This window comes from Parasteatoda tepidariorum, chromosome 7 (assembly GCF_043381705.1).
Source record: "Parasteatoda tepidariorum isolate YZ-2023 chromosome 7, CAS_Ptep_4.0, whole genome shotgun sequence".
Taxonomy (NCBI): domain Eukaryota; kingdom Metazoa; phylum Arthropoda; class Arachnida; order Araneae; family Theridiidae; genus Parasteatoda; species Parasteatoda tepidariorum.
The window spans coordinates 26,785,956-26,809,818 of NC_092210.1; the positions used below are offsets into that span (position 1 = coordinate 26,785,956).

General features: G+C 28.2%; 1 protein-coding gene across 2 annotated transcripts in view; it reads left to right on the forward strand.

Moving 5' to 3' along the window:
• LOC107441689 (dual oxidase) overlaps positions 1 to 23,863 on the forward strand; it is a 200,280-nt gene that overhangs the window by 133,078 nt on the left and 43,339 nt on the right. For both annotated transcript variants that reach the window (XM_043045166.2, XM_043045167.2), the window contains exons 7-12: positions 2,815 to 2,875; positions 3,579 to 3,675; positions 14,927 to 15,005; positions 16,897 to 16,993; positions 22,429 to 22,601; positions 22,747 to 22,928. In XM_043045166.2, the coding sequence (XP_042901100.1) occupies positions 2,815 to 2,875; positions 3,579 to 3,675; positions 14,927 to 15,005; positions 16,897 to 16,993; positions 22,429 to 22,601; positions 22,747 to 22,928 (689 nt within the window). The remainder of the gene's footprint in view (positions 1 to 2,814; positions 2,876 to 3,578; positions 3,676 to 14,926; positions 15,006 to 16,896; positions 16,994 to 22,428; positions 22,602 to 22,746; positions 22,929 to 23,863) is intronic.

Genomic DNA, 23,863 nt, shown 5'->3' on the forward strand with positions numbered 1-23,863 from the left:
TGATATCAGAAGATCAAATATCTTGGCCATTCTTTCGGAAACACCAAACTTGTCGTCCCAACGATACTCCCCCCCTCCTAGCAAGCAGTAAGATGATCGGATAGTACAGTAAAAGGAAAGAACATCCATGCCTCTGATCAGGATTCAAACCCGAGACCTTTCTGACATATGGTCAGCTTCCTGAACACTGCACGCATCGGTCAGATTTTTGCTTAGTCTTGTACAATAGTTGTTAGACTTTTAAAAGCTTCACGTTAAGTAAAGTTAAAACTTTTTTATGCAAACAGAGTAGTTATTCTTAGTAAAATTAAAATTAATTTACTTTAAAATTAAAAATAATTTTAAATTAAAAGTAATTTAAAATTAAAAGTAATTTAAAATTAAAAGTAATTTAAAATTAAAAGTAATTTAAAATTAAAAGTAATTTAAAATTAAAAGTAATTTAAAATTAAAAGTAATTTAAAATTAAAAGTAATTTAAAATTAAAAGTAATTTAAAATTAAAAGTAATTTAAAATTAAAAGTAATTTAAAATTAAAAGTAATTTAAAATTAAAAGTAATTTAAAATTAAAAGTAATTTAAAATTAAAAGTAATTTAAAATTAAAAGTAATTTAAAATTAAAAGTAATTTAAAATTAAAACTAATTTAAAATTAAAACTAATTTAATTTAAAATTAAAACTAATTTAATTTAAAATTAAAACTAATTTAATTTAAAATTAAAACTAAGTAAAAATTAAAACTAATTTAATTTAAAATTAAAACTAAGTAAAAATTAAAGTTTTCTAATATTTTTTCCTTGGAGTTGAAGAAGCAACTGTCCCATGATTACAATAAACTATGCTGAAATACTTTTGCTAAAATAAGTTTATTTTGAAACTGAAGTTTATCTGTTTTTGTTTCACCTTTACAGAGGAATGTGTTACATTACTTTATTCAATTTCCCCTATTTTATTAAGTACCTGTCTAATAGCAACGAGTTGCTCTGATGACCTTTCTTCCAAATTTACCCTAAGCTTACACCCGTTTGTTAAGCACGTTTTTTGATATAATTTTCTCCTTTGTTGAAATTGATTAAAAATAGCCTCGTTCCCTTTATTTTTATTGTTCAATTGTACATTCAGTTAAAATATTTTCTTATTTTACCACATTTAATTAACAAATGTAGCGCATTACAAAAATCGCATTGTATCGCACAACAAAAAAAAAGTATGCAAAAATTTCGATTTTAAATCCATCAAATCAATAAAAAATTGTTAAAAGAACGGCTCTAGTGTATAATCGGAGGCTCTATGGCTTGGCACTAATTTTCGTTCAATCCCATTTCTGGTAACTATGATATAATTTGCTGTCTTTGCTTTCAATGACGTCATCTTTGGGTTACCGCAACTTTTGCTTACCTTTATGTGATTGATTGGTTGGTTTATAAACTACATCTATATTCGTTTATTTGCAAGTCACCAAAAAAATTAGAGCAACCCCCGACTGTAAACTATTACCAAAAGAACAATATAAATTATTTTCAAACAACTTCAATACATTATTTGCTTAATACACTATCTTATTATTGGCATCCATTTCTTTAATGATCTTTACTAATATTTAATTCATTTTTTCATTCATGTGGATCTAACTTATAAAATACAAGTCGATGCATCAAATCTTTTCTTCTCCTCTTAAATTTGATTCATCAATGGATTAATTGAAATCACATATCAGTTACATCGTATCATCCATCATATCTTCTTCCACCACTTCGTCATCTTAATTGCTTGTTACTTCTAATTGCAAACATGGACTATGTAAAGAAACTTAAGCGGTCAAATCACGTATCACAATTTAATTTGCTTTCCGTCATTCTCATTTGGAATGTCTGACAAAACTGTCATTTTCTCTACATAACTTACAAGTATAGTTACTAAAACTGTTATTATATCGAAATAGGAATGTCATGTTATTAAAGATCTTACGTTTCTAGAACTGTAATATCTTACCTCCAACTATCTTAAATATTACCTAGGTTTTATATTTTAAACAAATATCATTTCATTCACAGCTACACTCTTGACTGCATTTCTCTTGTTTCATAAGTATCCCTTTTTAATTTTTATTGTATTTATTAGTTTTTTTTATATCTTAATTTCAATTGTATTATGATATATTTTGATTGAAAAGAAGCTTTTGTTAGCTTTAAAGAATACTTCCACGTATGATTTTTCATTTATTGATGCCATCGTTAAATAATAATTTTAGATCATTTTTTAACCCCTTGACTCATCATTAAACACAAAAACTCTAAACTGTGCGGAATTATTAATTTCTTGATATAGAAATGATCTTTGATTGCACCGTAAGCAACAACTCGCAACGGAATGTTGACAGAGATGCCAACGTTTCCGGACACGCCAAAATAATTTTAAAAAACGGTAAATAACTATAAACTAAATTTTGCAAATATTTGACTATTTTTGCTCGCTTTTTAAAAGGAATAGCATTGCAGAACTACTATAAAGTGGTGAATTATATAAGCCTGCGAGTTATTTAGAAATAGTGGTGGATGAAAATCTACTAAATTGAATTTATTAATCCAAGAATTACACTTGATAAACTACCACTTTAAAGTATTTATTTGCTGTCCGGCTCAAGTAGGCGTCTCTGTGTGGAAGACGTCTGAGATACGTCAATTATTGTTTTTGCATATGAAACAAATGACGTCTCCTAGACGTCATCGTATGTCAAGGGGTTAACTATAATTTATATTTATATGGTAATTCTTATGCACAATGTTAATTCAAAACTGTTATTATTTTTTTAGAAAGTTATTTTGTACGAATATGTGCCAACATTATTGGAAGAAGATATTACCCCATATTCAGGTAAGCACTGGTTTTGATTGGTATTTTTAATTTACAATATATGTTTTTAAGGTGGGTTTTTTTCCACCAAACTTTCAATAAAACTACTTCTTTGAAACGATTAATCGATTAATTGACGAAAAGTTTTAAGTATTTTAATTCACACTTCCGAAAAAAATTTATGTATTAAAAATTCACTGATTATATAAAAGAAAAATAGTCCCTACTTGTTGTGGTGGCATAAATTAACTTAGCTATAAGTCTTCGAAAATCTTTAACATTATCTGACACTACAAAGAGAAAAATAACTTTTTGGTAACATAATTTGGCTTCATTTCTCTTTCAAGAAACTAATTTTGTAAAAACTAAAATATTAAATTTAGAAAATAATGTCTCAATATTTCGAAGATTTTGCAAATTCTATTTCATCTTCATAAAAATTCAAAGTCATTTTTTGTGTTTTAAGTTTTTATTTTATTCAATTATTTATATGAAATTTACCTAAAATATGACAAAGTTTTAAAATTATGGAAATTTTAAGTTTGAAAGTATTGTTTACTTAATTTTAAGCCTTAGTTTATCCAGAATTTTATTTAAATCTAATTTAGTATCTTATATCGTTTAAGCCGATGCTTGAAAAATCTGGAAATGATTTGAAATCGATGCATAATAATAAAAATTTCGACTATGCTTTATCATACGCTTACCAAATCATATTTTATAGGATACAAGCCTGATGTGCATCCCGGAGTTAGCCACGTATTTCAAAGTGCAGCTTTTCGCTTTGCACATACTATGATACCGCCAGGACTTTACCGAAGGTAAATTTATTATTTTACACTACTTTCCCTGTTTTATTCACAAAAAATTTATAATTCCATTTAATAGTACTCTCAACTTCAATAAATGAAACTTTTTCAATTCATTCTATTTTTGCAAAAACTTGTTGTAGTAGTAGGCTCTATTATTGGCAATGTTTCTTCTTTTTCCCAACATTCAAATTCTATTTTTACCATTGCAAAACTAATGAGGTAAGGTTATTGCAATACTACATTAACCAGTTAGGATGGAGCACGTGTACCCCTTCCTCTTATGCTTCCGCTTTTAAAATTCACTTCCATACATAAAAATTAAAAGTCATTAAGATCTTGAAGGGTTAGTGAAGTAGATAAGAAAATCAAAAATCTCCATCAAAATACTTGATAAATTGAACTTAGTATCATTAGTCTCAATGGAAATTAATGGATTTCTGCTTGACATGCGTGCGCACTTAGAGAGTTTCCATGATTTATATTGCGCATCTAGGGTGAGATAAAGATCTTGGACGATTGAGTTGGAATACAAACAAAAATCGAGACTGACAGATGAACATAAGTGAAATAACCCCGTTCACATAAATTGTACAACTTTGGATGGAAAAGTAGTCACGATTTCCCAATCAAAACTAAGTTGGTGTTAGTATTCTTTCACTTTTGATTTCTTCAGAAAAGAAAATTAACGCGCATGGATTTTAAGATAATTATATGGATCCTGTTGTGGGGAGGATAACAATTACGAACGGGTAATCAACAAAAAATATGAAGGTTCTGCGTAGTTGGAACGGAATACGAAAAAAATGAAGTGATACAAAACATATTTGGAATGATATCACATTTTTTGGAAACAACAACCGATACGTTACATGCATTTTTACCCTATTTTAAGCTCTTTATATAAAAGTTTTTAAGCGCCAACAATATTTTGTGTGTTCAACCTAACGTTACATTTGCTTTTTCTTCGGAAAAAATCGAAAACTTAAAATCTTGAGTCGTGGCTGGTAGATACGAACTCCACATCTGGCTCGCACCGACTACAGTGCTGACGTAAAATATCCTCAGTGGTAGACAGATCATGGATTGGAGTCCCCTTGCTATTCGGCTAACCGTGGGGAGGTTTTCATGGATTTCCTCTCCATGTAACGCAAATGCCGGTTAGTTCAATCAAAAAATCTTCTACAAAGATAATTTTCTCCCAAATATCATTCTGGTAAGATTTGTTGATAGGTCGTTAGCATAGGGCTCATAGGGTCAAAAAGCAAATTAAGGATTTGCTCATAGAGTCAAAAAGCAAAATTAATTTATGGCTTAAAATAGATACGAAAACTAAAGTTAAAATGCTAAAATAAGCAAAGGGCAACGCAACACCGACATAACATTTACAATTCGAAATTGCCGGCCTGCTGGCCGAGCGATCAGTTTGCCTGACTGTGAAGCCAATGGTTGAGGGTTCGTATCCCGCTCAGGGCATGGATGTTTCTCTCTGTGTGTTGCTCTCTTTTGTGTGATGTGTAAATGTGGCCCACCTTATAAACCGGTATCTGTGGCAATGTTACTCGCCTCCGTGACTTAGATTCACAGGTGTCCAGTGGGTAAAGTTAAATGAGTAATACTTCCGGCATCTTCCTAGGTGAAGAACGAAAGTTCAGTGATTTCCGTTACAAAATTAATTTTTAAAAAAATTTAAACCATTTAAAAAAAAACGAAATTTCATTGACTGTCATTAAATAAAATTGTAAAAAGTAATATACTTATCAAAAATTATTTTCGACATAGAATTATCGTTGGATAAACTAGTTTCATAATTGCGTTAATTTTAAATTTCAAGGGATTTATCATTCCTTTCTCAATTCATTTTAAATAGACCTATGCAATCAACGCATGCCTATGCTAATTAATTATTGAGGATTATGTAAAATAAATACAAATATCTGTTACCTATCCGGAAATTTTGATAAAAACATGATAGGAAAAACATTTTATTTCTCCTTCTATTTGGGAAAATTAAACTAACGTGACTACCACTTTTTAATAACTGATCAAATACTGACCATAATTTGTTGTGTAAACTATCAGAAATAAATACATATGTTATTACCTATAAAATGAAGCAGAAGTCACGCATAGAAATGAAAAGTAGAAATGAATGGTTTTTACTGCCAATTTTTTATTTTTATTTGGGTAAGAAACAGACTAAATATAAATACATATTAGTATAATTAAAATTTCAAAATAACCTTTTAGTTTTGAACTTCATTAATAACAATCATATATAACGCTATTTTGAATTCAAATTATTAATTATTTATATATATATATGACAGCAGCTACTTAGTTATTTAGATAAATGACCAATCATACAAATGACCAACGAGCAAAACCATGAAATTTCTGGTTATCGGAGTTACACAACTCGTTTTTCCAATTAAGTTTAAGTCATTATTTACTTTGATAACATTTACTGGTGACAGTAAATATTGAATTTTTACGATTGGCTTTAGGACCCACCCACTATTGTGAACTCACAAGTTGACTTGAGAAATATGCTTATCAAACGTCCGGGAAAGTTGGTTTTTGGTTGATTTATGGTCTGGATTCAATTACTCGCAGATATTGTTTGCAGAGATGAGTTAGAAAAAAATATATTTCTAACGTGATATGAATGCTTAATATAAAAAACTGAGAAAACTGAGTGTTTCTAGTAGATATTCTTATGCAACTTTGTTGCTTAATTAAATTTTTAGAATAGTTCTTGAATTGTGGAGAAAAATGATTTTTTTTTAAAAAAAAGTTTAAGAATATTTCTCCAACAACTAACATGCATAATAAATTATTATAGTAAATTATTATAATAAACTGTTATGATAAATTATTATAAGAAATTATTATACTAAATCATTATAATAAATTATTATAAGAAATTATCATAATAAATTTGAATTATAAACTTACGTCCTGGAAAAATTGATTTTCTTGTGAATTTATGGTCTGGATTAAATTACTCGCAGATATTGTTTTCAGAGACGAGTTAGAAAAGATAAATATTTTTCTAACGTGATATGAATGTTTAATGTAAAAAACTGAGAAAACCGAGAATATTCTTATGCAACTTTGCAGCTTAATTAAATTGTTAAAATTGTTTTTGAACTGTGGAGAAAAATGATTTTTTTTTAAAAAAGAGAAGAATTTTTTTTTTAAAAAACTAACACGTATAATAAATTATTCTTGTAAATTATTATAATAGTAAATAAACTATTATGATCAATTATTATAATAAATTATTATAATAAATTATTATAATAAATTATTATAAGAAATTTGAATTATTAATTTGCGTCCTGGGAAAATTGGTTTTCTTGTGAATTTATGGAGATCAGGATTGAATTACTCGCAGATATTCTTTACAGAGATGAGTTAAAAAAAAAAATTTCGCGTGATTGTGTAATATAAAATACTGAATGCTTCTAGTAGATATTCTTATGTAACTTNAGATATTGCTTGCAGAGATGAGTTAGAAAAAATAAATATTTTTCTAACGTGATATGAATGTTTAATGTAAAAAACTGAGAAGACCGAGAATATTCATATGTAACTTTGCAGCCTAATTAAATTGTTAAAATAGCTTTTGAACTGTGGAGAAAAATGAATTTTTTTTTTTTTAAAAAGATAAGAATTTTTTTCCAAAAATTAACATGTATAATAAATTATTATAGCAAATTATTATAATAAACTGTTATGATAAATTATTATAAGAAATTATTATACTAAATCATTATAATAAATTATTATTAGAAATTATCATAATAAATTTGAATTATAAATTTATGTCCTGGGAAAATTGGTTATCTTGTGAATTTATGGTCTGGATTCAATTACTCGCAGATATTGCTTGCAGAGATGAGTTAGAAAAAATAAATATTTTTCTAACGTGATATGAATGTTTAATGTAAAAAACTGAGAAGACCGAGAATATTCATATGTAACTTTGCAGCCTAATTAAATTGTTAAAATAGCTTTTGAACTGTGGAGAAAAATGAATTTTTTTTTTTTTAAAAAGATAAGAATTTTTTTCCAAAAATTAACATGTATAATAAATTATTATAGTAAATTATTATAATAAACTATTATGATAAATTATTATAAGAAATTATTATAAGAAATCATTATGATAAATTATTATAATAAATTAAAATTATTAATTTACGTCCTGGGAAAATTGGTTATCTTGTAAATTTATGGTCTGGATTCAATTACTCGCAGATATTATTTGCAGAGATGAGTTAGAAAAAAAAAAAACAATTTTCCTAATGTGATATGAATGTTTAATGTAAAAACTGAGAAAATCGAGAATATTCTTATGTAACTTTGCAGCTTAATTAAACTGTTAAAATAGTTTTTGAATCGTGGAGAAAAATGAATTTTTTTTTAAAAACTAACACGTATAATAATTTATTCTGATAAATTATTATAATAAACTATTATGATCAATTATTATAATAAATTATAATAATAAATCATTATAACGAATTATTATAAGAAATTTGAATTATTAATTTACGTCTAGGGAAAATTGTTTTTTTTTTGTGAATTTATGGAGATCAGGATTGAATTACTCGCAGATATTCCTTACAGAGTTGAGTTAAAAAAAAATGTTCACGTGATAGGGTAACATTAAATACTGAATGTTTCTAGTAGATATTCTTATGTAACTTTTCAGCTTGATTAAATTGTTAAAATATTTTTCTGAATTGTAGAGAAAAATGTACTTTTATTAAAAAAGAAATAAACGAAAGTTGAGAATTCTTTCTTTAAAAAAATAAACACTTATAATAAATGTTTTTCATAGGAAAAAATAACGTAAAAGATACCTTCTGATGTTTAAGTTTAGAAATAATCGGCAGTGATATTTTCTGTAAGAAAAAAGGACGTTAATGAAAGACCTTTCTTTTAAAATTTAATTCTATAAAATAATTTGTATTTCAAATGAGGTTTATTTTATTTAAGTATATTTTTAATCTCAGTTTTTTGAGAAAATATTCCACGATTCCAGATATTGGATTAATTTTAAATTTTATACTTTTGTTTCTGAATAAAATAAAACTTTTAAAACTCTTATTGTGCATCAAATTATCCTTTTATTTTTCATTTAAAAATAATGCATTAAAATAAGGTAATGAACATAATTTTCAGAAAAAAATAGTTTTATAGTAAATCGGCTTTTTTTTTCTTTATTTTCCATTTAAAACTTCAATTTTCAAAGAAAAATTTTATCATTGAAGGTTTTTTTATATTTTGTTATCATAACTTTCCAGGAAAAAAAAAAAATTTCCAAAATTTTTCTAAAAAGAAATTCATTTTTAAGAATAATATTTTAATAATAATCATTTTTAATAATAATATTGACTTCTGATATTGTCAACTTCAGTTTTGACTAGAAATGTTTTTAACAGTTCCTACTTCATATTTTTTTTTCAAAAATATTTTAAATGCAAAATTCATTGATATGTTGAAGAAACCAATGAAAAGGATAAGAATGTATAGTACAAGTAAATTTGACTTGTTTTAGATATTTTCAAATTATTAACTAAATTAAAGGGAACTTTGACTTATTAAAGTAAAAATAATAATTCTAATTTCCTTTAAAAATGTTCTGCTCTGAATTATTTCGTATTGATTGCTAAAACCATAAATTATTTTATGCTTAAATTGATATCTATGAGAACTACAAGATATCTTAATCAAGTAAAAAACTACTAATTCGCTCAAAAAGCCGCGGTGGCTCAGGGAATTGAGCATTCGCTTTCCAATGAGATGACTTCAGGCTCTAATCCCAGTGGTGGCTGGTTAAAACGAATTCTGCCTCCGACTTGCTCAGACTACAGTGCTGACATTAAATACCTTCAGTGATTGACGGATCATGAGTTAAATCCGTCTACTATCATCGTAGTTCTCCTCTCCATATAATGCAAATGCGGGTTAGTTCAATCAAAAAGTCCTCCACGAAGGCTAGTGTTTGCCAATGCTGGATTTAGGCCCTCCCTTGTCTTCTGGGTTATGTTCAAAATTACAAGGTTACAAAGTTGAACATTGATAGTTGCAAGCTCAGAATTAGGTTGGCTGTTCAGCTCCGTTTATGAAATGAAATAAAGTCTCGCTCAAAGGACCGCGGTGGGTCACTGAAGTGAGCCAGATTTGAATCCTAGCGTTGACTAGTCAAATCGAATTCTGCTCCCGGCTCGCACCGACCATTGTACTGACTTCAAATATCCTCAGTGGTAGACGTATCGTGGGTCAGAATTCCCTGGTCGTCGAGCAACACTTGGGAGGTTTCATAGTTTTCCTTACCACGTATTACAAATGCGGGTTAGTTCCATCAGAAAGTTCTCTTGGAAAGCTAGTTTGTATCAATGCTTGATTTAGGAATTCCCTTGTCTTCTGCGTCGGGATTAAAATTACAAGGCTACGGAGTTGAACATTGATAGTCATAAATTCAGTATTGGGTCGGCTGTTCAACACCAGTTGTAAAATAAAACTAAAAAAAAAAAACAATCGCTCAGAATTAAAACAGTAATTTAATAAATAAAATAGATCTAGATATGTCAGTTACTTCCTCTTATGCTGGTGGAATCATATATGAGCTAAACATTAATATACAATGAGCTAAAAATTAATGTGCAATGAGCTAAAAATAAATATACAATGAGCTGAGAATTAATATGCAACGAGCTAAAAATTTATATACAATGAGCTAAAAATTAATATACAGTGAACTACTAATTAATTAATATAAAATACGACAACAAGTATTTAATATACAAAGAGCAAATGACAAATAATATACTACTTTCATTGCGATGAAAAAATATACTAAAAACCCTAAATAATTTCTTATTTTGCATAATTTTAATTTTGAAAAAATATTTATACATGATAAATATGCAATACATATTATAAAATAAATAAACGTAATTAAAATAAGTTTAAATCATGAGCTCAGTTGTCAATAAAAGTTTCAATGCGAAGTTCTTCCTCAAGCATAATAATTCCCTCTACTTTGAAAATAAGTAAAACAGAAATGACAGTAAATACATACCTCAACCTACATTCACAGCTATTGTCAAAATATTATTAAAAAGCATGTCTTGTGTGCCGTAATAAACTGTATTGCAAAGGCATCACTTGCTTCAAAGGTTATATTGCAACCCATAATTACTCGTTAGAGTTGAAAGAAAGTATTAATTAATGTACTTTTGAGTGTCTTTCTTTCCAAGACACAAATTTTTTTATAGTTACATATTTTTGGTTAAAAAATATATCTTAGATAGTAATTAATATGCAATCCGATAGAATATTGTACCTAACAACATAATTAACTTGTCATACTTCATTTGGCTTTTCTGTACAGTGTGCACTCGTCCCTGCAATTTTAAACAGGTATCGTAATCTCTGTAATTAGATACCACGAGATGAACTGGTTTAGTGCCCTAAGAATATCCATGATGAAATATTGAAAATTGATAGCTCTGAACCATATCCATGAAAGGAATTTTTCTAATTCAACATACTGTTTTACTCGAAACTATGGACTGACAAAAAAACATTTATTAGAACAATTACTGATTATTGCGTATACAAAATTTAAATGCGGCTTTAAAATCAAAATTTGTTTTTTTTTCCAAAATTTTTAAGTATTCTGAGAAAAGAATTCTGACCGCTTTGAATTTCAATGGTTTAATGGTTCTCAACTAATGGAAAAAGGTCACATGAGGTTAATTTTGATATAATTTTGAATTTTTTTTCCATAGCCAAACTTGAATTTTAAAAAAAATTAATAAAAAGGATTGATACTATTTATTCCGAGAGAGCATCAGTTTCGTTATTTAATTGCCACACTTCGTATTTCAGTACTATTGTTAATTATATCATCGATTACATAGTTGTATTCAAAAATTTTGATTTCAGAACAAAAAACTTAAAAATGCACTCATTCGTTTGAGTTTCTAAAATATTTTTTAACCCGACAGACAGCTTCTTGGCTAGTTGGCAATAACCATCATACTGGGTTTTACTAATAAATTTAAATTGGTTCCAATTTAAATGTATAACACATATTCTAAATACTTAAAAGAATATCAATTTTGAAATATTTTGTTCGTACAATGTCTTACTCTAATGGGTATTAAGGGGCAAACAGCAATAATTTAGAAGCAAAATTGCTTTGCTTAGACATTGATTTTGTTATTTCTTTGCAAAAATGTGCAGCTAATTACTTCAATATAAATTATATTTGCCCAACTGTTCGCCATTGTAAATGTTATTGTGAAATGGTCTAATACCTAATTTATTATTATTCTAAAGCATTTCTATGGTACTTCACTTCATTTTAAATTTCAAATATTGTTCATTTGGAAATAAACCAGTGCTTAAATATATTTTTATAGGGAAAAAAATATGAAGTTCTTAAAAATTCAAAAAGTATATAAATAAATATTTAAAAATCTTAACAAATTTCGACTGATTATTTAAATAATATTTCTTAATTAATTATTATCCTATCATCAGAAATTAAATTTTTAAAAATTATGCCTTACTTCAAGCTCTATGTAAAAAAAAGCTCAAATTTCTATTTAATTTTTGATTGTACTGAAGTTCCCTGGGAGAAAATGTTTAGCCACAATTATTTTGCTAATTACGAACGATATGTCTGTAGTGTCACAAAACTAACTACTTAAATTACCATTTTTTTTTCAACTGATGACTAATTTTATTTTGCTTAATAAAATTGAAAATAAAGAACGAGCTTTAATTAGGTAAATATGAATTGTGTGAAATGCTTTCATAATGAAACCAAAATTACTATCACAAAAACAGAAAAACAAAAAAAACAAAAATTCATAATGGCATAGACATAAATTGCCGATTTAAGCATTTTCTGTTTTAGGGCTGAAGTTCTACATTCAACCCACATAAACTTGAATAGATTCGAATCTTTCTTATTTCCTTCTTTTAAAACTTATGATTTATATTTGACATTTGACAGGCAGTAACATTTGATAGGTTTAAATCTAAACGGCAAGCTTTTTTTAAAATAGGATAGCGGCTTTTTTTAAACGATTCTTACTAAAATACTTAACTGTTAAAAAAACCTCCAAATACTTAATTATCTCTAAATGGTGGCGTATATTGTAAAATAACTATTACAATTAAGTCCATTTTCAAATACTTAATTGTTGACTTCAAGTATTAACCATTTTCGTTTAACGTCTGCTTGTGTTAAGGAAATTATAGATTTACTATTGAATCCTTGAAGAAATTAAAACATTTACTAAAAAGAAATTTCTAAAATGATATTTTTTCTAGAGTTTTACATCCTTTTCTTTGTACTTCACTGAGTTTCCCATTTCTAGAAAATGTATTGTTTGATTGCTAAATACTTTCGGAAACAAATAAAATATCCGAACCAAACATAGCAATTACTTTCTTCGGCCAATGGTCTTGGCTGGAAAACCAGATGAATCATTAGTATGCAATAATGTGTCCTTCGCAATCGGCCTTCACTTTTCTAAAGGCCACTCGTTGATAGATATGTCTTTCGATCTTTGATATGTCTGTGGTTTCGGGCAATAAATATTTGTTAAGACGAAAGGAAATCCCGCATCATGAAATTTAACTTTGACATTTGAGTAAAAGAAAATAACAGTTTGCGACAAATATTTGTTACTTTTCCCACATTTGTTTGTGTATTAAAATTAATGTTTTTATTTAAGAATGGAAAGATGTATGCGTTACACATGCGTCAAAAGTATTTCACATGCGTCTTTGATATTTGATATGTTTGTGGTTTCAGGCAATAAATGCGTGTTAAGAGGCAGGGAAATCCCGCATCACCAAATTTAAATTTGACATTTGAGTAAAATATAATACTAGTTTGCGACAAATATCTGTTACTTTTCCCTTCCCTTTTAAACGTTATTATTAACTTTGTGTATTAAAATTAATAATAACATTTTTACTTATGAACAGAAAGAGATGTATGTGTCACGAAAATTATCTTTGTTACTCCCATATATGTACTCATTATATCACTCACCAGTCATGGGGTGTTTAAAAAAATCTGTAAATACTTTCTAATGGTGAAATACTTTTTTTGAAAGTACATTTTATCTCTTCCTGATTGTTTCAATTTTTGGAAACAAATTTTTTTAATCTGCTATGAATATGAAATACTGAGATGAATTCACACCCAAAAAAATTCTTTCTAGTTTGGTTACATAAGACATTAAATAAAACTTAAAATTCGATTTGAAAGATATGACTAAGTAAGTTCTTTAGTCAATATTGTCATATTGCAAGAAAATTCTTTTTTTAGAACTCCTTTGCAGTTGAAACATTTGACTATTTGACAAGAAAGATGTTTCCGAGATTTCAGGCTTAAGTTTATATAAATACCACACCTGAATTTTTATCGTTTGCATCATCAGCTAATTATTATTTTTATTTTTTTAATAAAAAATTTAAATGGGAATTCTCTTTAAACAACCAAATTGAGTATCAGTTTAGTCTTTTTTACTCAAATATCTACATTTATCAAGACAGAGGGATTCATGCTGAAATGGAAATAATATAATATGGACAAAATCTTTCGTACAACAATGTTTAAAGTTTTAACGTTTCAAGCATTAATGACATTAAATACCATAGAGAATGTGACTGATGTAATGTACGAGTATTTCAATTCCTGACTAATTGGATACCTGCAAGTGACGTCATCTTAGGTAAATCGTGGAATTGGAGTTTCAGGAGCCAATCAGGCTCGACACACACGCGTAACATCGCCTACAGGTATCCAGTGAAATCTGATTAATTACATGGTTAGGCCTAATCACCTTACTTTTTATCGAATTTCAAGTACCCAATTGATATTTATTGACATGATAAATTAAAATATTTACTGTTCAATGATCCTAAATAATCATCCGTCGTTAAATCTCGTTTAACGATATTCAATATCATAAACAAAAGGGGTGAAAAATTATCTTACAACAAATTTTATTTAAACAACAGTTGCCATAATCAGCGAAATTACCCTTAAACTTATTGAAAAAATCTTTTTTTCTGTATTTCATCCATACATAATAAACTTTAAGAAACCATTAATGGGTTTATGTATTATAAATATTAAGTAATCTTTCTTTTTTTATCACGGTTTGTTTATTTGTTTACTTACATATAAGTTAAACAGTAAAATATTTTACAGAGATGGAAAATGCAACTTCAAAAATACAATGAGTGGATATCCTGCAATAAGACTGTGCTCAACATGGTGGAATTCAGAGGTAAATAAGAATAATTCCAATTCGCATTCCATTATTTAAGATAAAATGATTTTATGTAATTTAACTGAAAATTTTTATTGCTTGTTAATTTAACACTGAATGTGTGATATTGAAAGTTAATTTTAGAGTTAATATATTTGAATTACTACACATTTTTCAATTCCTTCTATTAGTTCACACTCTCCCTATATCTTGTTCACATTTTCGATCGTTAATAAAATACTTTTTATTCATTCTATCAAGTTCAAATGCATTCTTTTGAACTTGCAGTGAATGATACCTGATGTTAATGCAGTTTTTCTAATATTAATTCATTAATTAAATAGGAATGAACGATAAACGAAATGGAACTTTCTGATTGGTTAAGCGTTAGTCAATGTTTTAAATTTTACTATAAACGATTCAGTTTTGCACATATTTTAAAGATAACAGTGAAAATTTCTAACTTATACTTCTACTTGAACAAAAAAAAATTGTTTATTGATCACATTTAATTATTTTATATTCGCTGTGCTAGATAAATTCAATAAAGAACATGTAATGTTGTTTATTGAATTTATGACTGAATTATAATTATGTATGCAATACATGCATGTATGGTTCACGTCACCAAACTTATACTTTAATAGTTGTCTGATACCAGGCCCCTTTTTGTTTCAATTCCTACTATTACTTCACACTCTTCTTATATATATTTCAAATTTTCAATCATTAATAAAATACTTTTTTTCATCCTTTCAAGCTCAAATACATTTTTTACTTAACGTTAATACAGTTTTTTCAAATATTCATTCATTATTTAAATTTAATTAACTAATTTTAGTTTTATATGGGGGAAAAATTTAATTATTTAGTGAAAAGTAACTAAAAAAATTTGTTGATTTAAGTAGAAATAAACATTAAAAAAAATTTTTTTATTGTTCGTTTTATAATTTACTAATATAAAATACCATTAAATAAGAATCAGCATAATATTTATAAATATTCTATGAGCTGTTTAAGATGACAAGTTCAAGAAAACTGTCAAGAAAATGCATTGCATATATAACTGACAATGATATTGGAACTAAGTATGTTTATTAAAAATGAGGCTTTTAAAAAAATTCATCATAGGTGTCTCGACCCAATATACATATAAAAGAATTTTAAACAAAATAACTACACATTACAATGGAAAGAAGGGCTGATTTGGAGGTTAAAGCAGTAGTTTCGCATTGAAGCAATAACCCCTTACAAAAAATAAGATAATTTTAAGGTTGACAGTTGTAAAGAATACACCTGAGGTAGAAAATGAGGTTATATTTTACACCAAAAATAACTTCAACAATAAACCTCAGTTAGAACCTCATTTAAATCTCATCAAATTAACCTCATATGTAGCCGAGCGTTACTTTTTGTTAAAACCCGTGGAAATTATTCACACCTCAAATATATTTATTTGTGGAACAAATAACATGCACATCTCAAAAACAACTTCCCTAAGCAGATTGTTCTAAGGTAGGTTTCTATCTATCTCAAAACAACAAAAAAAAGCTCAAATGTGAGTAACAGAGTAATACAATTTCATACACCCTGATTATAAGCCTCAGGAGGTCGATTTTTTGTGATTGTCTTTGAAATCAACTTCAAATAAAGCTCAAAACAACTTAAAACCTCAATTTTTATAAGTTGATGGTTTTCGTGTTTTCCTCCTTCATATAACATAAACCACGATAAATTTTCTCTATAAGGATAATTTCTCTTATAATTGACAAAGTTGCACTGCCCAAAAACATTAAACAGTAATAATTAATTATAGTTTAATTAATTTTTTTTAAAAAATCGACGGAAATTAGTTTTTGAATAATAGAAGCATATATTTTCCTGATTAAACAAAGATAATTGTTTATAGGAAGTACTGTTGGAGTCTGGCGTAGAAGAACTATTCATGGGAATGATGTCACAAATATCAGAAAGAGAAGATGCTATTTTATGCAGTGACGTCAGAGGTCAGTAAAAACCTATAAAAAATTTCATTTCAAGATTTTTCATTTATTTGTAAAATTGTTTGACATGATGAATAGAAAAAAACTTTTAAAAAATTATATGAAAATTACATTTAAATTGAAGCTTTTAAAGTAGAACAAATGCATCATACTAAACCTTTAATGTGAGATCTTTGATATAATCTTTTATAGTTGTAATAATTGGAAAAAACTTTTTGCACCTTTATTCACTAAAATAAAACGCATCATTCTTTAAAGACTAGTGTAAAAGCACGATTTTAGACAAAATTTTCGACATTGAGTTTATTATAAATTTAGAATTCCAATAATTGTAGCTTTCTAAAAATACTTTTCTTTTCTTTGTACTCCACTGATTTACAAGATTATAGCAGTTTTTGTGTAAGGGGATAACAGTAGATAGACTAGTGATTTTAAGTTTCTAAATGCGTTTTACTCAAAATCAAGTTTTTCATATTTTACACCACCTTAAACATGATATTTCATATTGTTTTTCAAGTTATAGTCCACAATTTTTCAAGAGTGTTCATGATTATAGAACACACAGTTTGAGCTACAGACTAAGAGAAAAAGGTAGAATTTCATTTTTTATGCATGTTTATTCGCAAAGACACGTGTGTAAATTTTTAAAAATATGCCGTTTTAACTACGTTGATCCCTTACTCAGAAGTATGCGCACTTGATTTTAAAATAATAGTTCAAAACGTAGTTGGTTACCTTCTAAATAAAATCCTCAAAGGGCTTTTTGTTTCCTGCGATAGAAATTTTTTTACAGTGTTTAGCGGTAATGCAAAAATTAAAGAAATCAATTTAAAGAAATCAATAATTTTTGCTAGTTTTATAAGTTTTTACTCACAATAAAACATTTAAACTAGTTTTTAAAAATTTTATATTAATGTTTTTAAAACAATAGCAAAATTAGTCTAATACCTTAAAATAAAAGTCAGTTTTCTTTTATTTCTGGTTTTATTTATGTTCTTTATTTTTAATTTTGTCTAAATTTTCATAATTTTTTAAAAATTACTACCTCTGCTATTGCAAATATTATAACGTAAACATGTTTACTACATTGTAACACACTACATTGTAAAAAACGCAAAATCATAATGCGGTATAAAGTACCACACTTTGGGTGCGTCATCTGTAAAATCCACTTTACCGTGAAATCCATTTACACCGTAAAATATACCCTAATTTTTGCGACAATATTTTTTTACTCACTAGAGAGATTCAGAGAGAAAGAGGAAAAGTGATTATGTGAGTGATTCAGTGAATTTATGGTAATTATTACAGTAAAAATTACTGTATGTCAGATTTTTTGGTCAAATGCATATTCCGGTAAAAATGTTGTGAATTTTGTGGTAAAAAGTATCAGCTCCCTAAATGCCAGTACTTATTACCGTAACTTGAGCCCAATTTTTCCAAGGTATAGCAAGAAAGATATCCCTAGTGTAACTTATAAATAGAGTTAATTGGAGCTTTAAATCGAGTTAACGATCCAGTTAATCGAGTTACATTAAATCGAGTTGACTCATAAATCAATTCAACTTACCAAGGGACTTTGAAGTTAAGATTTAAGATAGGACAAAAATGTTGCCAGTTTCCCTTTCATTCGGGAATTATTGATTTTTAACGAAAAGAAATTACAAAAAATTTGAAAAGTACAGTTTTTGTGAAGCGCGCTATAAACGTTAGCAAAACTTTTCCAAGTAAATAACATTTCAAATAATACATTGCTTAAACATAATATTTGTTCACAGTTTATGCAAATTCAGTTTATTTAAAACAAAATTTTCCCTTTTTAATGTTTTTTTCCCTTTCTCTAGTATAAAGTTCGAAAACTTACGAAAATACGTCTTTCATTCGTAAAAAAAAAAATTCCTTTTAAACTATGTGCATATTTTTGTACTGTTTGAACAAAATGTAGCTCATTAAGAAACATTTACTGGTACAATAATCTTTTTAGTAATAATGCACAAGTTAAGTAAAATTTCGAAATTTTGAACTGAAAACTAGGCTGAAATTGAACCAACACGCTAAAATCAACAATGCTTTTCCATTCTTGACTTTAACTAACGTTAAGATGAAAAGTGCTATTTTAAATAACTTATAATTTAATAAAACATATAAAAGAAAAAAAAAATTTTCCCAGACTTTAAATTAAACTTAAATGTCGAATGACATTCTGGGTACCTTACCTTAGTTAATGATTATTGTTAGAAGAAAATTGAAGATAAAAAATAATGTTTTTAATGCTAATGAAATCTAAAAATAAATTTGAAATAAGTTTCATAATATAATTAGTTTGATAACTTCATATAATTTTAAAAAAAGAGCTTAAAACTGGAAAATCTTGGTTTATTTTGTTCTCCTTGTAAACTTGACGACCTTTACAGCAGATTGGGATATCATTGCCCAAGCCGAAATGCATGATGGTAATTGTAATCACAGTATAATTTCTAAACAGTTAATTATTTTTAAAACAAAATAACACGTTCAGAAATTTGGTTGTTCTTACTTATTTTTCAAGCATTATGAAATTAAATTTTAAAAACCACTTGTTTTCTTTTTTTTTTGTTAACTGAAAACAATAAATATTTCTTACATTTATAAGAAAATTGCTGAGCTATTACACAACAATTCTCTATACCATCATAAAAGAAATCATTAAATTATTTTCCTAGCGATAAATGATTTTCAAAAACATACATAATGTCAAAACATTTTTCTTCCATTCAATCTTGATGATTTCCAATAAAGCAAAATTATGTTAAAAATGTCGATTCTCGATGTTATGCAATTTTACCGCCACAAAAATTTTTACTAATAGCTTAAGAACATCTCATTTCTTTGTTACATCGATGTTTTTATGAGAAACCACCCGTGGTTTTATAGATTCACACTTTTATGTACTTCAATTTAGGTTGGCTATAAAACTTCAGCATTAAATGGTGATTCAAATCCTCTCTTCATTAGGTTTGAGCAACATTTTCGCGCAACCACTGGACTTTATTTTTTCGATAAATCACCCCAGCCTCAATTTTGGTGTAATAGGTCGAGTTCCAAAAACAATTGATTTCCCTATTTCGACGAACATTTTCAATACAACCTCTCATCCTCTTTATTCTTCCTCATACTCTCATCTTTGAAACAAACAAAGCATTTACTCTTACTTGACCCCAGCTTTCGCTTAGAATGAAAATTTCAACTTCTCACGTCCCATGGGCGAACCTGTCTACTATACCTTATACCCAATTAATCCCTTGTTACAAGGGGTCAAGACCTCGGTATTATTTTCTTTCCGCTTGCCCCAATAACTAAATCTTCGTTTCATTTTTAGGGTTTTGTGTTCGTATTTGTTTGGTGAATGTTCACAATTTGACAGACTAAAGTTCTGGAGATAACTACGATTTGGGTGGAGCCAGTTACTTTGTTGAAATGTTTCAATTTGTATAATTGAAATGTTGAATAAGAGGAGCGCTCTAGATGCAACGTAATATTCAATGACAGTACATTTTGTTTGTTTTTGAGAGTCCATGCAGTTAATTGAAATGTTGGGTTTGGTTGAGACGCTGAATAAAGGTTAAGTATGGGGTTCGAAATATACTTCATTTCTATCTATGTTTAGATAAAAAATGAAACAAAATAAACTACATGAACTGCGGATTCATTTTAACTTATTCAGTTAATTGAATTTCAGGTTTTGATACATAAAGTTAAAATCTTGGGAGTTAACATTTTATTATTTTTCCGCTGTGATTTAAACTAGGATGAACACTAACTTTAAAAATTACAAATGGCAATTATCTATTTGTATACCTTTTTTATAGGTTTCTTTAAGGATTTCTATTACAGACCTTTCGTAACGACTAAAAACCTTCATAAATTTCAAGCACGAAATAATGAAGTAATTTTCAAAATAAATTAACAGCTTTTATAATGTTATGGTGATATTTTTTTGTGAAGTTTTAAATTGTATGTAGTTGAAATATCACCATTCTTTTGCAACATGATATGATATATTTGTTTAAATCTGCGTACAATATCACATTTACTAAATGCTTTTCTAATTGTATTTAATTCAAAAGCATTTCAAGCAATTTAAAACATACTTTAATAAATATAAATGCCAGTAATAAGTTCAAAATACGCTAAACCATGTTCACATATAATTATATATTTTCCTTATTTTGAATGACTGGTAATATTTAGAACATCTACCTTTTCGTCTCACTTTCATGTGATTTTTCTACTTCCATTAAATCAAAAGTTCCAGACTCCTAAAAATCTTTTTTTTTTTTCATTTTTATTTTGCATATTACCTTTCTTTTGTGGTTTGTTTTTAAAACATAATCAGTTTATAGCCTATTTGACTTTGCAGTCACTGCCGACTTTTCTGTCAGCATTAAAATTCTAAATTCAATATCTCTCATACAGATTCAATATTCTTTATGTTACATATTCAATATTACTTATACAGAGTGTAACATGATTTTATATTTTTCAAATTTCATATAAAACCAACTATTCCTTATAAATTAACAAAGTACTGATTACTAAAAAATATATTTTCCAAAAAAAAAATTGATCTATATTTGATAATATGCCTAAAATAAACAACCCATTCTGTCATTAAAAGCTCCGCAGAGATTGATTTAAAAGACACGGTTCCCAGACACCAAACACTGGGTGCTTGATACCAAAGCCAAGTATCAGTGGTTACGGTCCGTGAGCCGGTGGTTACCACTTTGATCAGCCTGCATAAGTAAGGACCGAGGGTGTGCGGCAATGGTCCTCGTTAAACTGTTCTATCATAAAATCATCAACTTCTCACGGGCTACCAAAGCCTGAGAACCATCCCCTCTGTGATCAAAACTGTGATAGCATGTCTTCGGATCATCTCAGGGATGTTTCCCAGACCGTCGCCAATAGTTTATTGTGCAGCTCAAATGCGGCGTACATAAACTACCCCTACCATATTCGCGAATCTTGGCTCAGTAATGATTCAAAGGGCCTTTATTTTTCCGATATTGGCCATATATAGAATTTTCTGATTCCCCCGATATTTTACAACCACTCTACTACCAATATCGGTCCTATATAGAATTTTCAAATTCACCCGATATTTTATATCCATTGTTCAGCCAATGTAGGGTCTATATTGGCCCATATAGGCCCTATATAGATCATTCTAGGACCAATATTTAAAAATCTAGACATCCCAATATTGGTTCCTCTGTGAATGATCTTATAGGATCCATATCGAGCCAATTTTGAACCTAACTGGGACCAAGATAAAATTTGTTGCCAAGGTACTGTCTTTTAAAAACATTAAAATCTTATTTCAACCTGATGGAGTACTGTAAAAAATACCTTTTAAAATTAATGATGTGTTATGACCCTATACTTATTTTTTCCAGATAAACTTTTCGGTCCTATGGATTTTACTAGACGAGATTTGGCAGCTTTAAATATTATGAGGGGACGAGATAATGGCTTACCTGATTACAACACAGTTCGGCGTTATTTTCAACTGCCAGTACTTAGCAATTGGTCGCAAATAAACCCATTACTCTATGAAAAGAATCCAAAAGTAAGCATACAATATTCTTCCCTTCTTAAAAATTATGTTTTCTGAAATTTCCGTTTATAGAAATGTCTCATTACAACTTGATTTCTAATGTTTTGAATGCTTAATTGGAATTGTGAATATTTTTACATTTTCGTTTTACCTTCAGATGTTTGAATCTCTCAACGAAGCTTATGAAGGTGACATGAACAACATAGATTTGTATATTGGTGGAATGCTTGAAACGGAAGTAGACGGAAGACCTGGCGCTCTTTTTCGTAGAATCATTAAAGAACAGTTTGAAAGACTAAGAGATTCAGATCGGTTTTGGTTTGAAAATCGTGCTAACGGGTAAGGATTTCTTTTTTTTTTTTAAACTAAAATATATATTCATTTTAATTCATCGCAGTGGACTGATCGTTAAGACATGGTTCCCAGCTGATCACCGAAGTTAAGCATCACTGGCTGCGGTCAGTGTGTGGGTGGGTGACCACTTGGACCAGTCGACGTAGGGACCGAAGGTGTGCTGTATTGGTCCTTGTTAAACTTTTCCATTGTAAAGGGCTCGACTTCACGTGCAGGTCGTCGGGCCACCAAAGCGGGTGTGTCATTCCCTCTGCAGAGGATCAAAATTGTGATGGCATGTCTTCGGATCATCCTCAGGGATGTTTCCCAGACCTTCGCCAATAGCCCATAGTGTAGCTGTAGTACTACGTAAATAAATAACAACAAAATTTTAATTGAATAGTTTTATTCCTTGCAAGATAAAATTTTCATGACATGGCAATGCACAGATGTGAGCTTAAAAATAAAATTAAAGTTGACTTCTTTTACTGCAAATAATACCAAAAAAAAGGTATTTCTTAATTGTTTTGGTAGTTGATAATTTTGATGTCTTGTTTACATACAGTCCCTGGCCAAATTATAGGACGTACTGTAAGATTCTATGAAAAATCTTAATTATCAGGTGATTATACTATACAGCTTTATTGTTTTTACGCTGCTGAAACCGGTTTGCACTTGTTTACATTCTTGTATCCATTGGTTAACATTGTAATGCAATATGTTAAAAATAAATACAAACAGGAAGTATATAAAAAAATCTCCCATTGCATTTATGTTTAAATATAAAAGTATTGCATATAAACTCGCGCAAAACATGTAATTATTAAAACACTACAGTGCGTCTAATAATTTGGTCCAATTATTATAATATACTAAAATAACACCTTACATAGTAGATATTCCATATTTATATAATATATCGTCTAATGTATCCAATCATC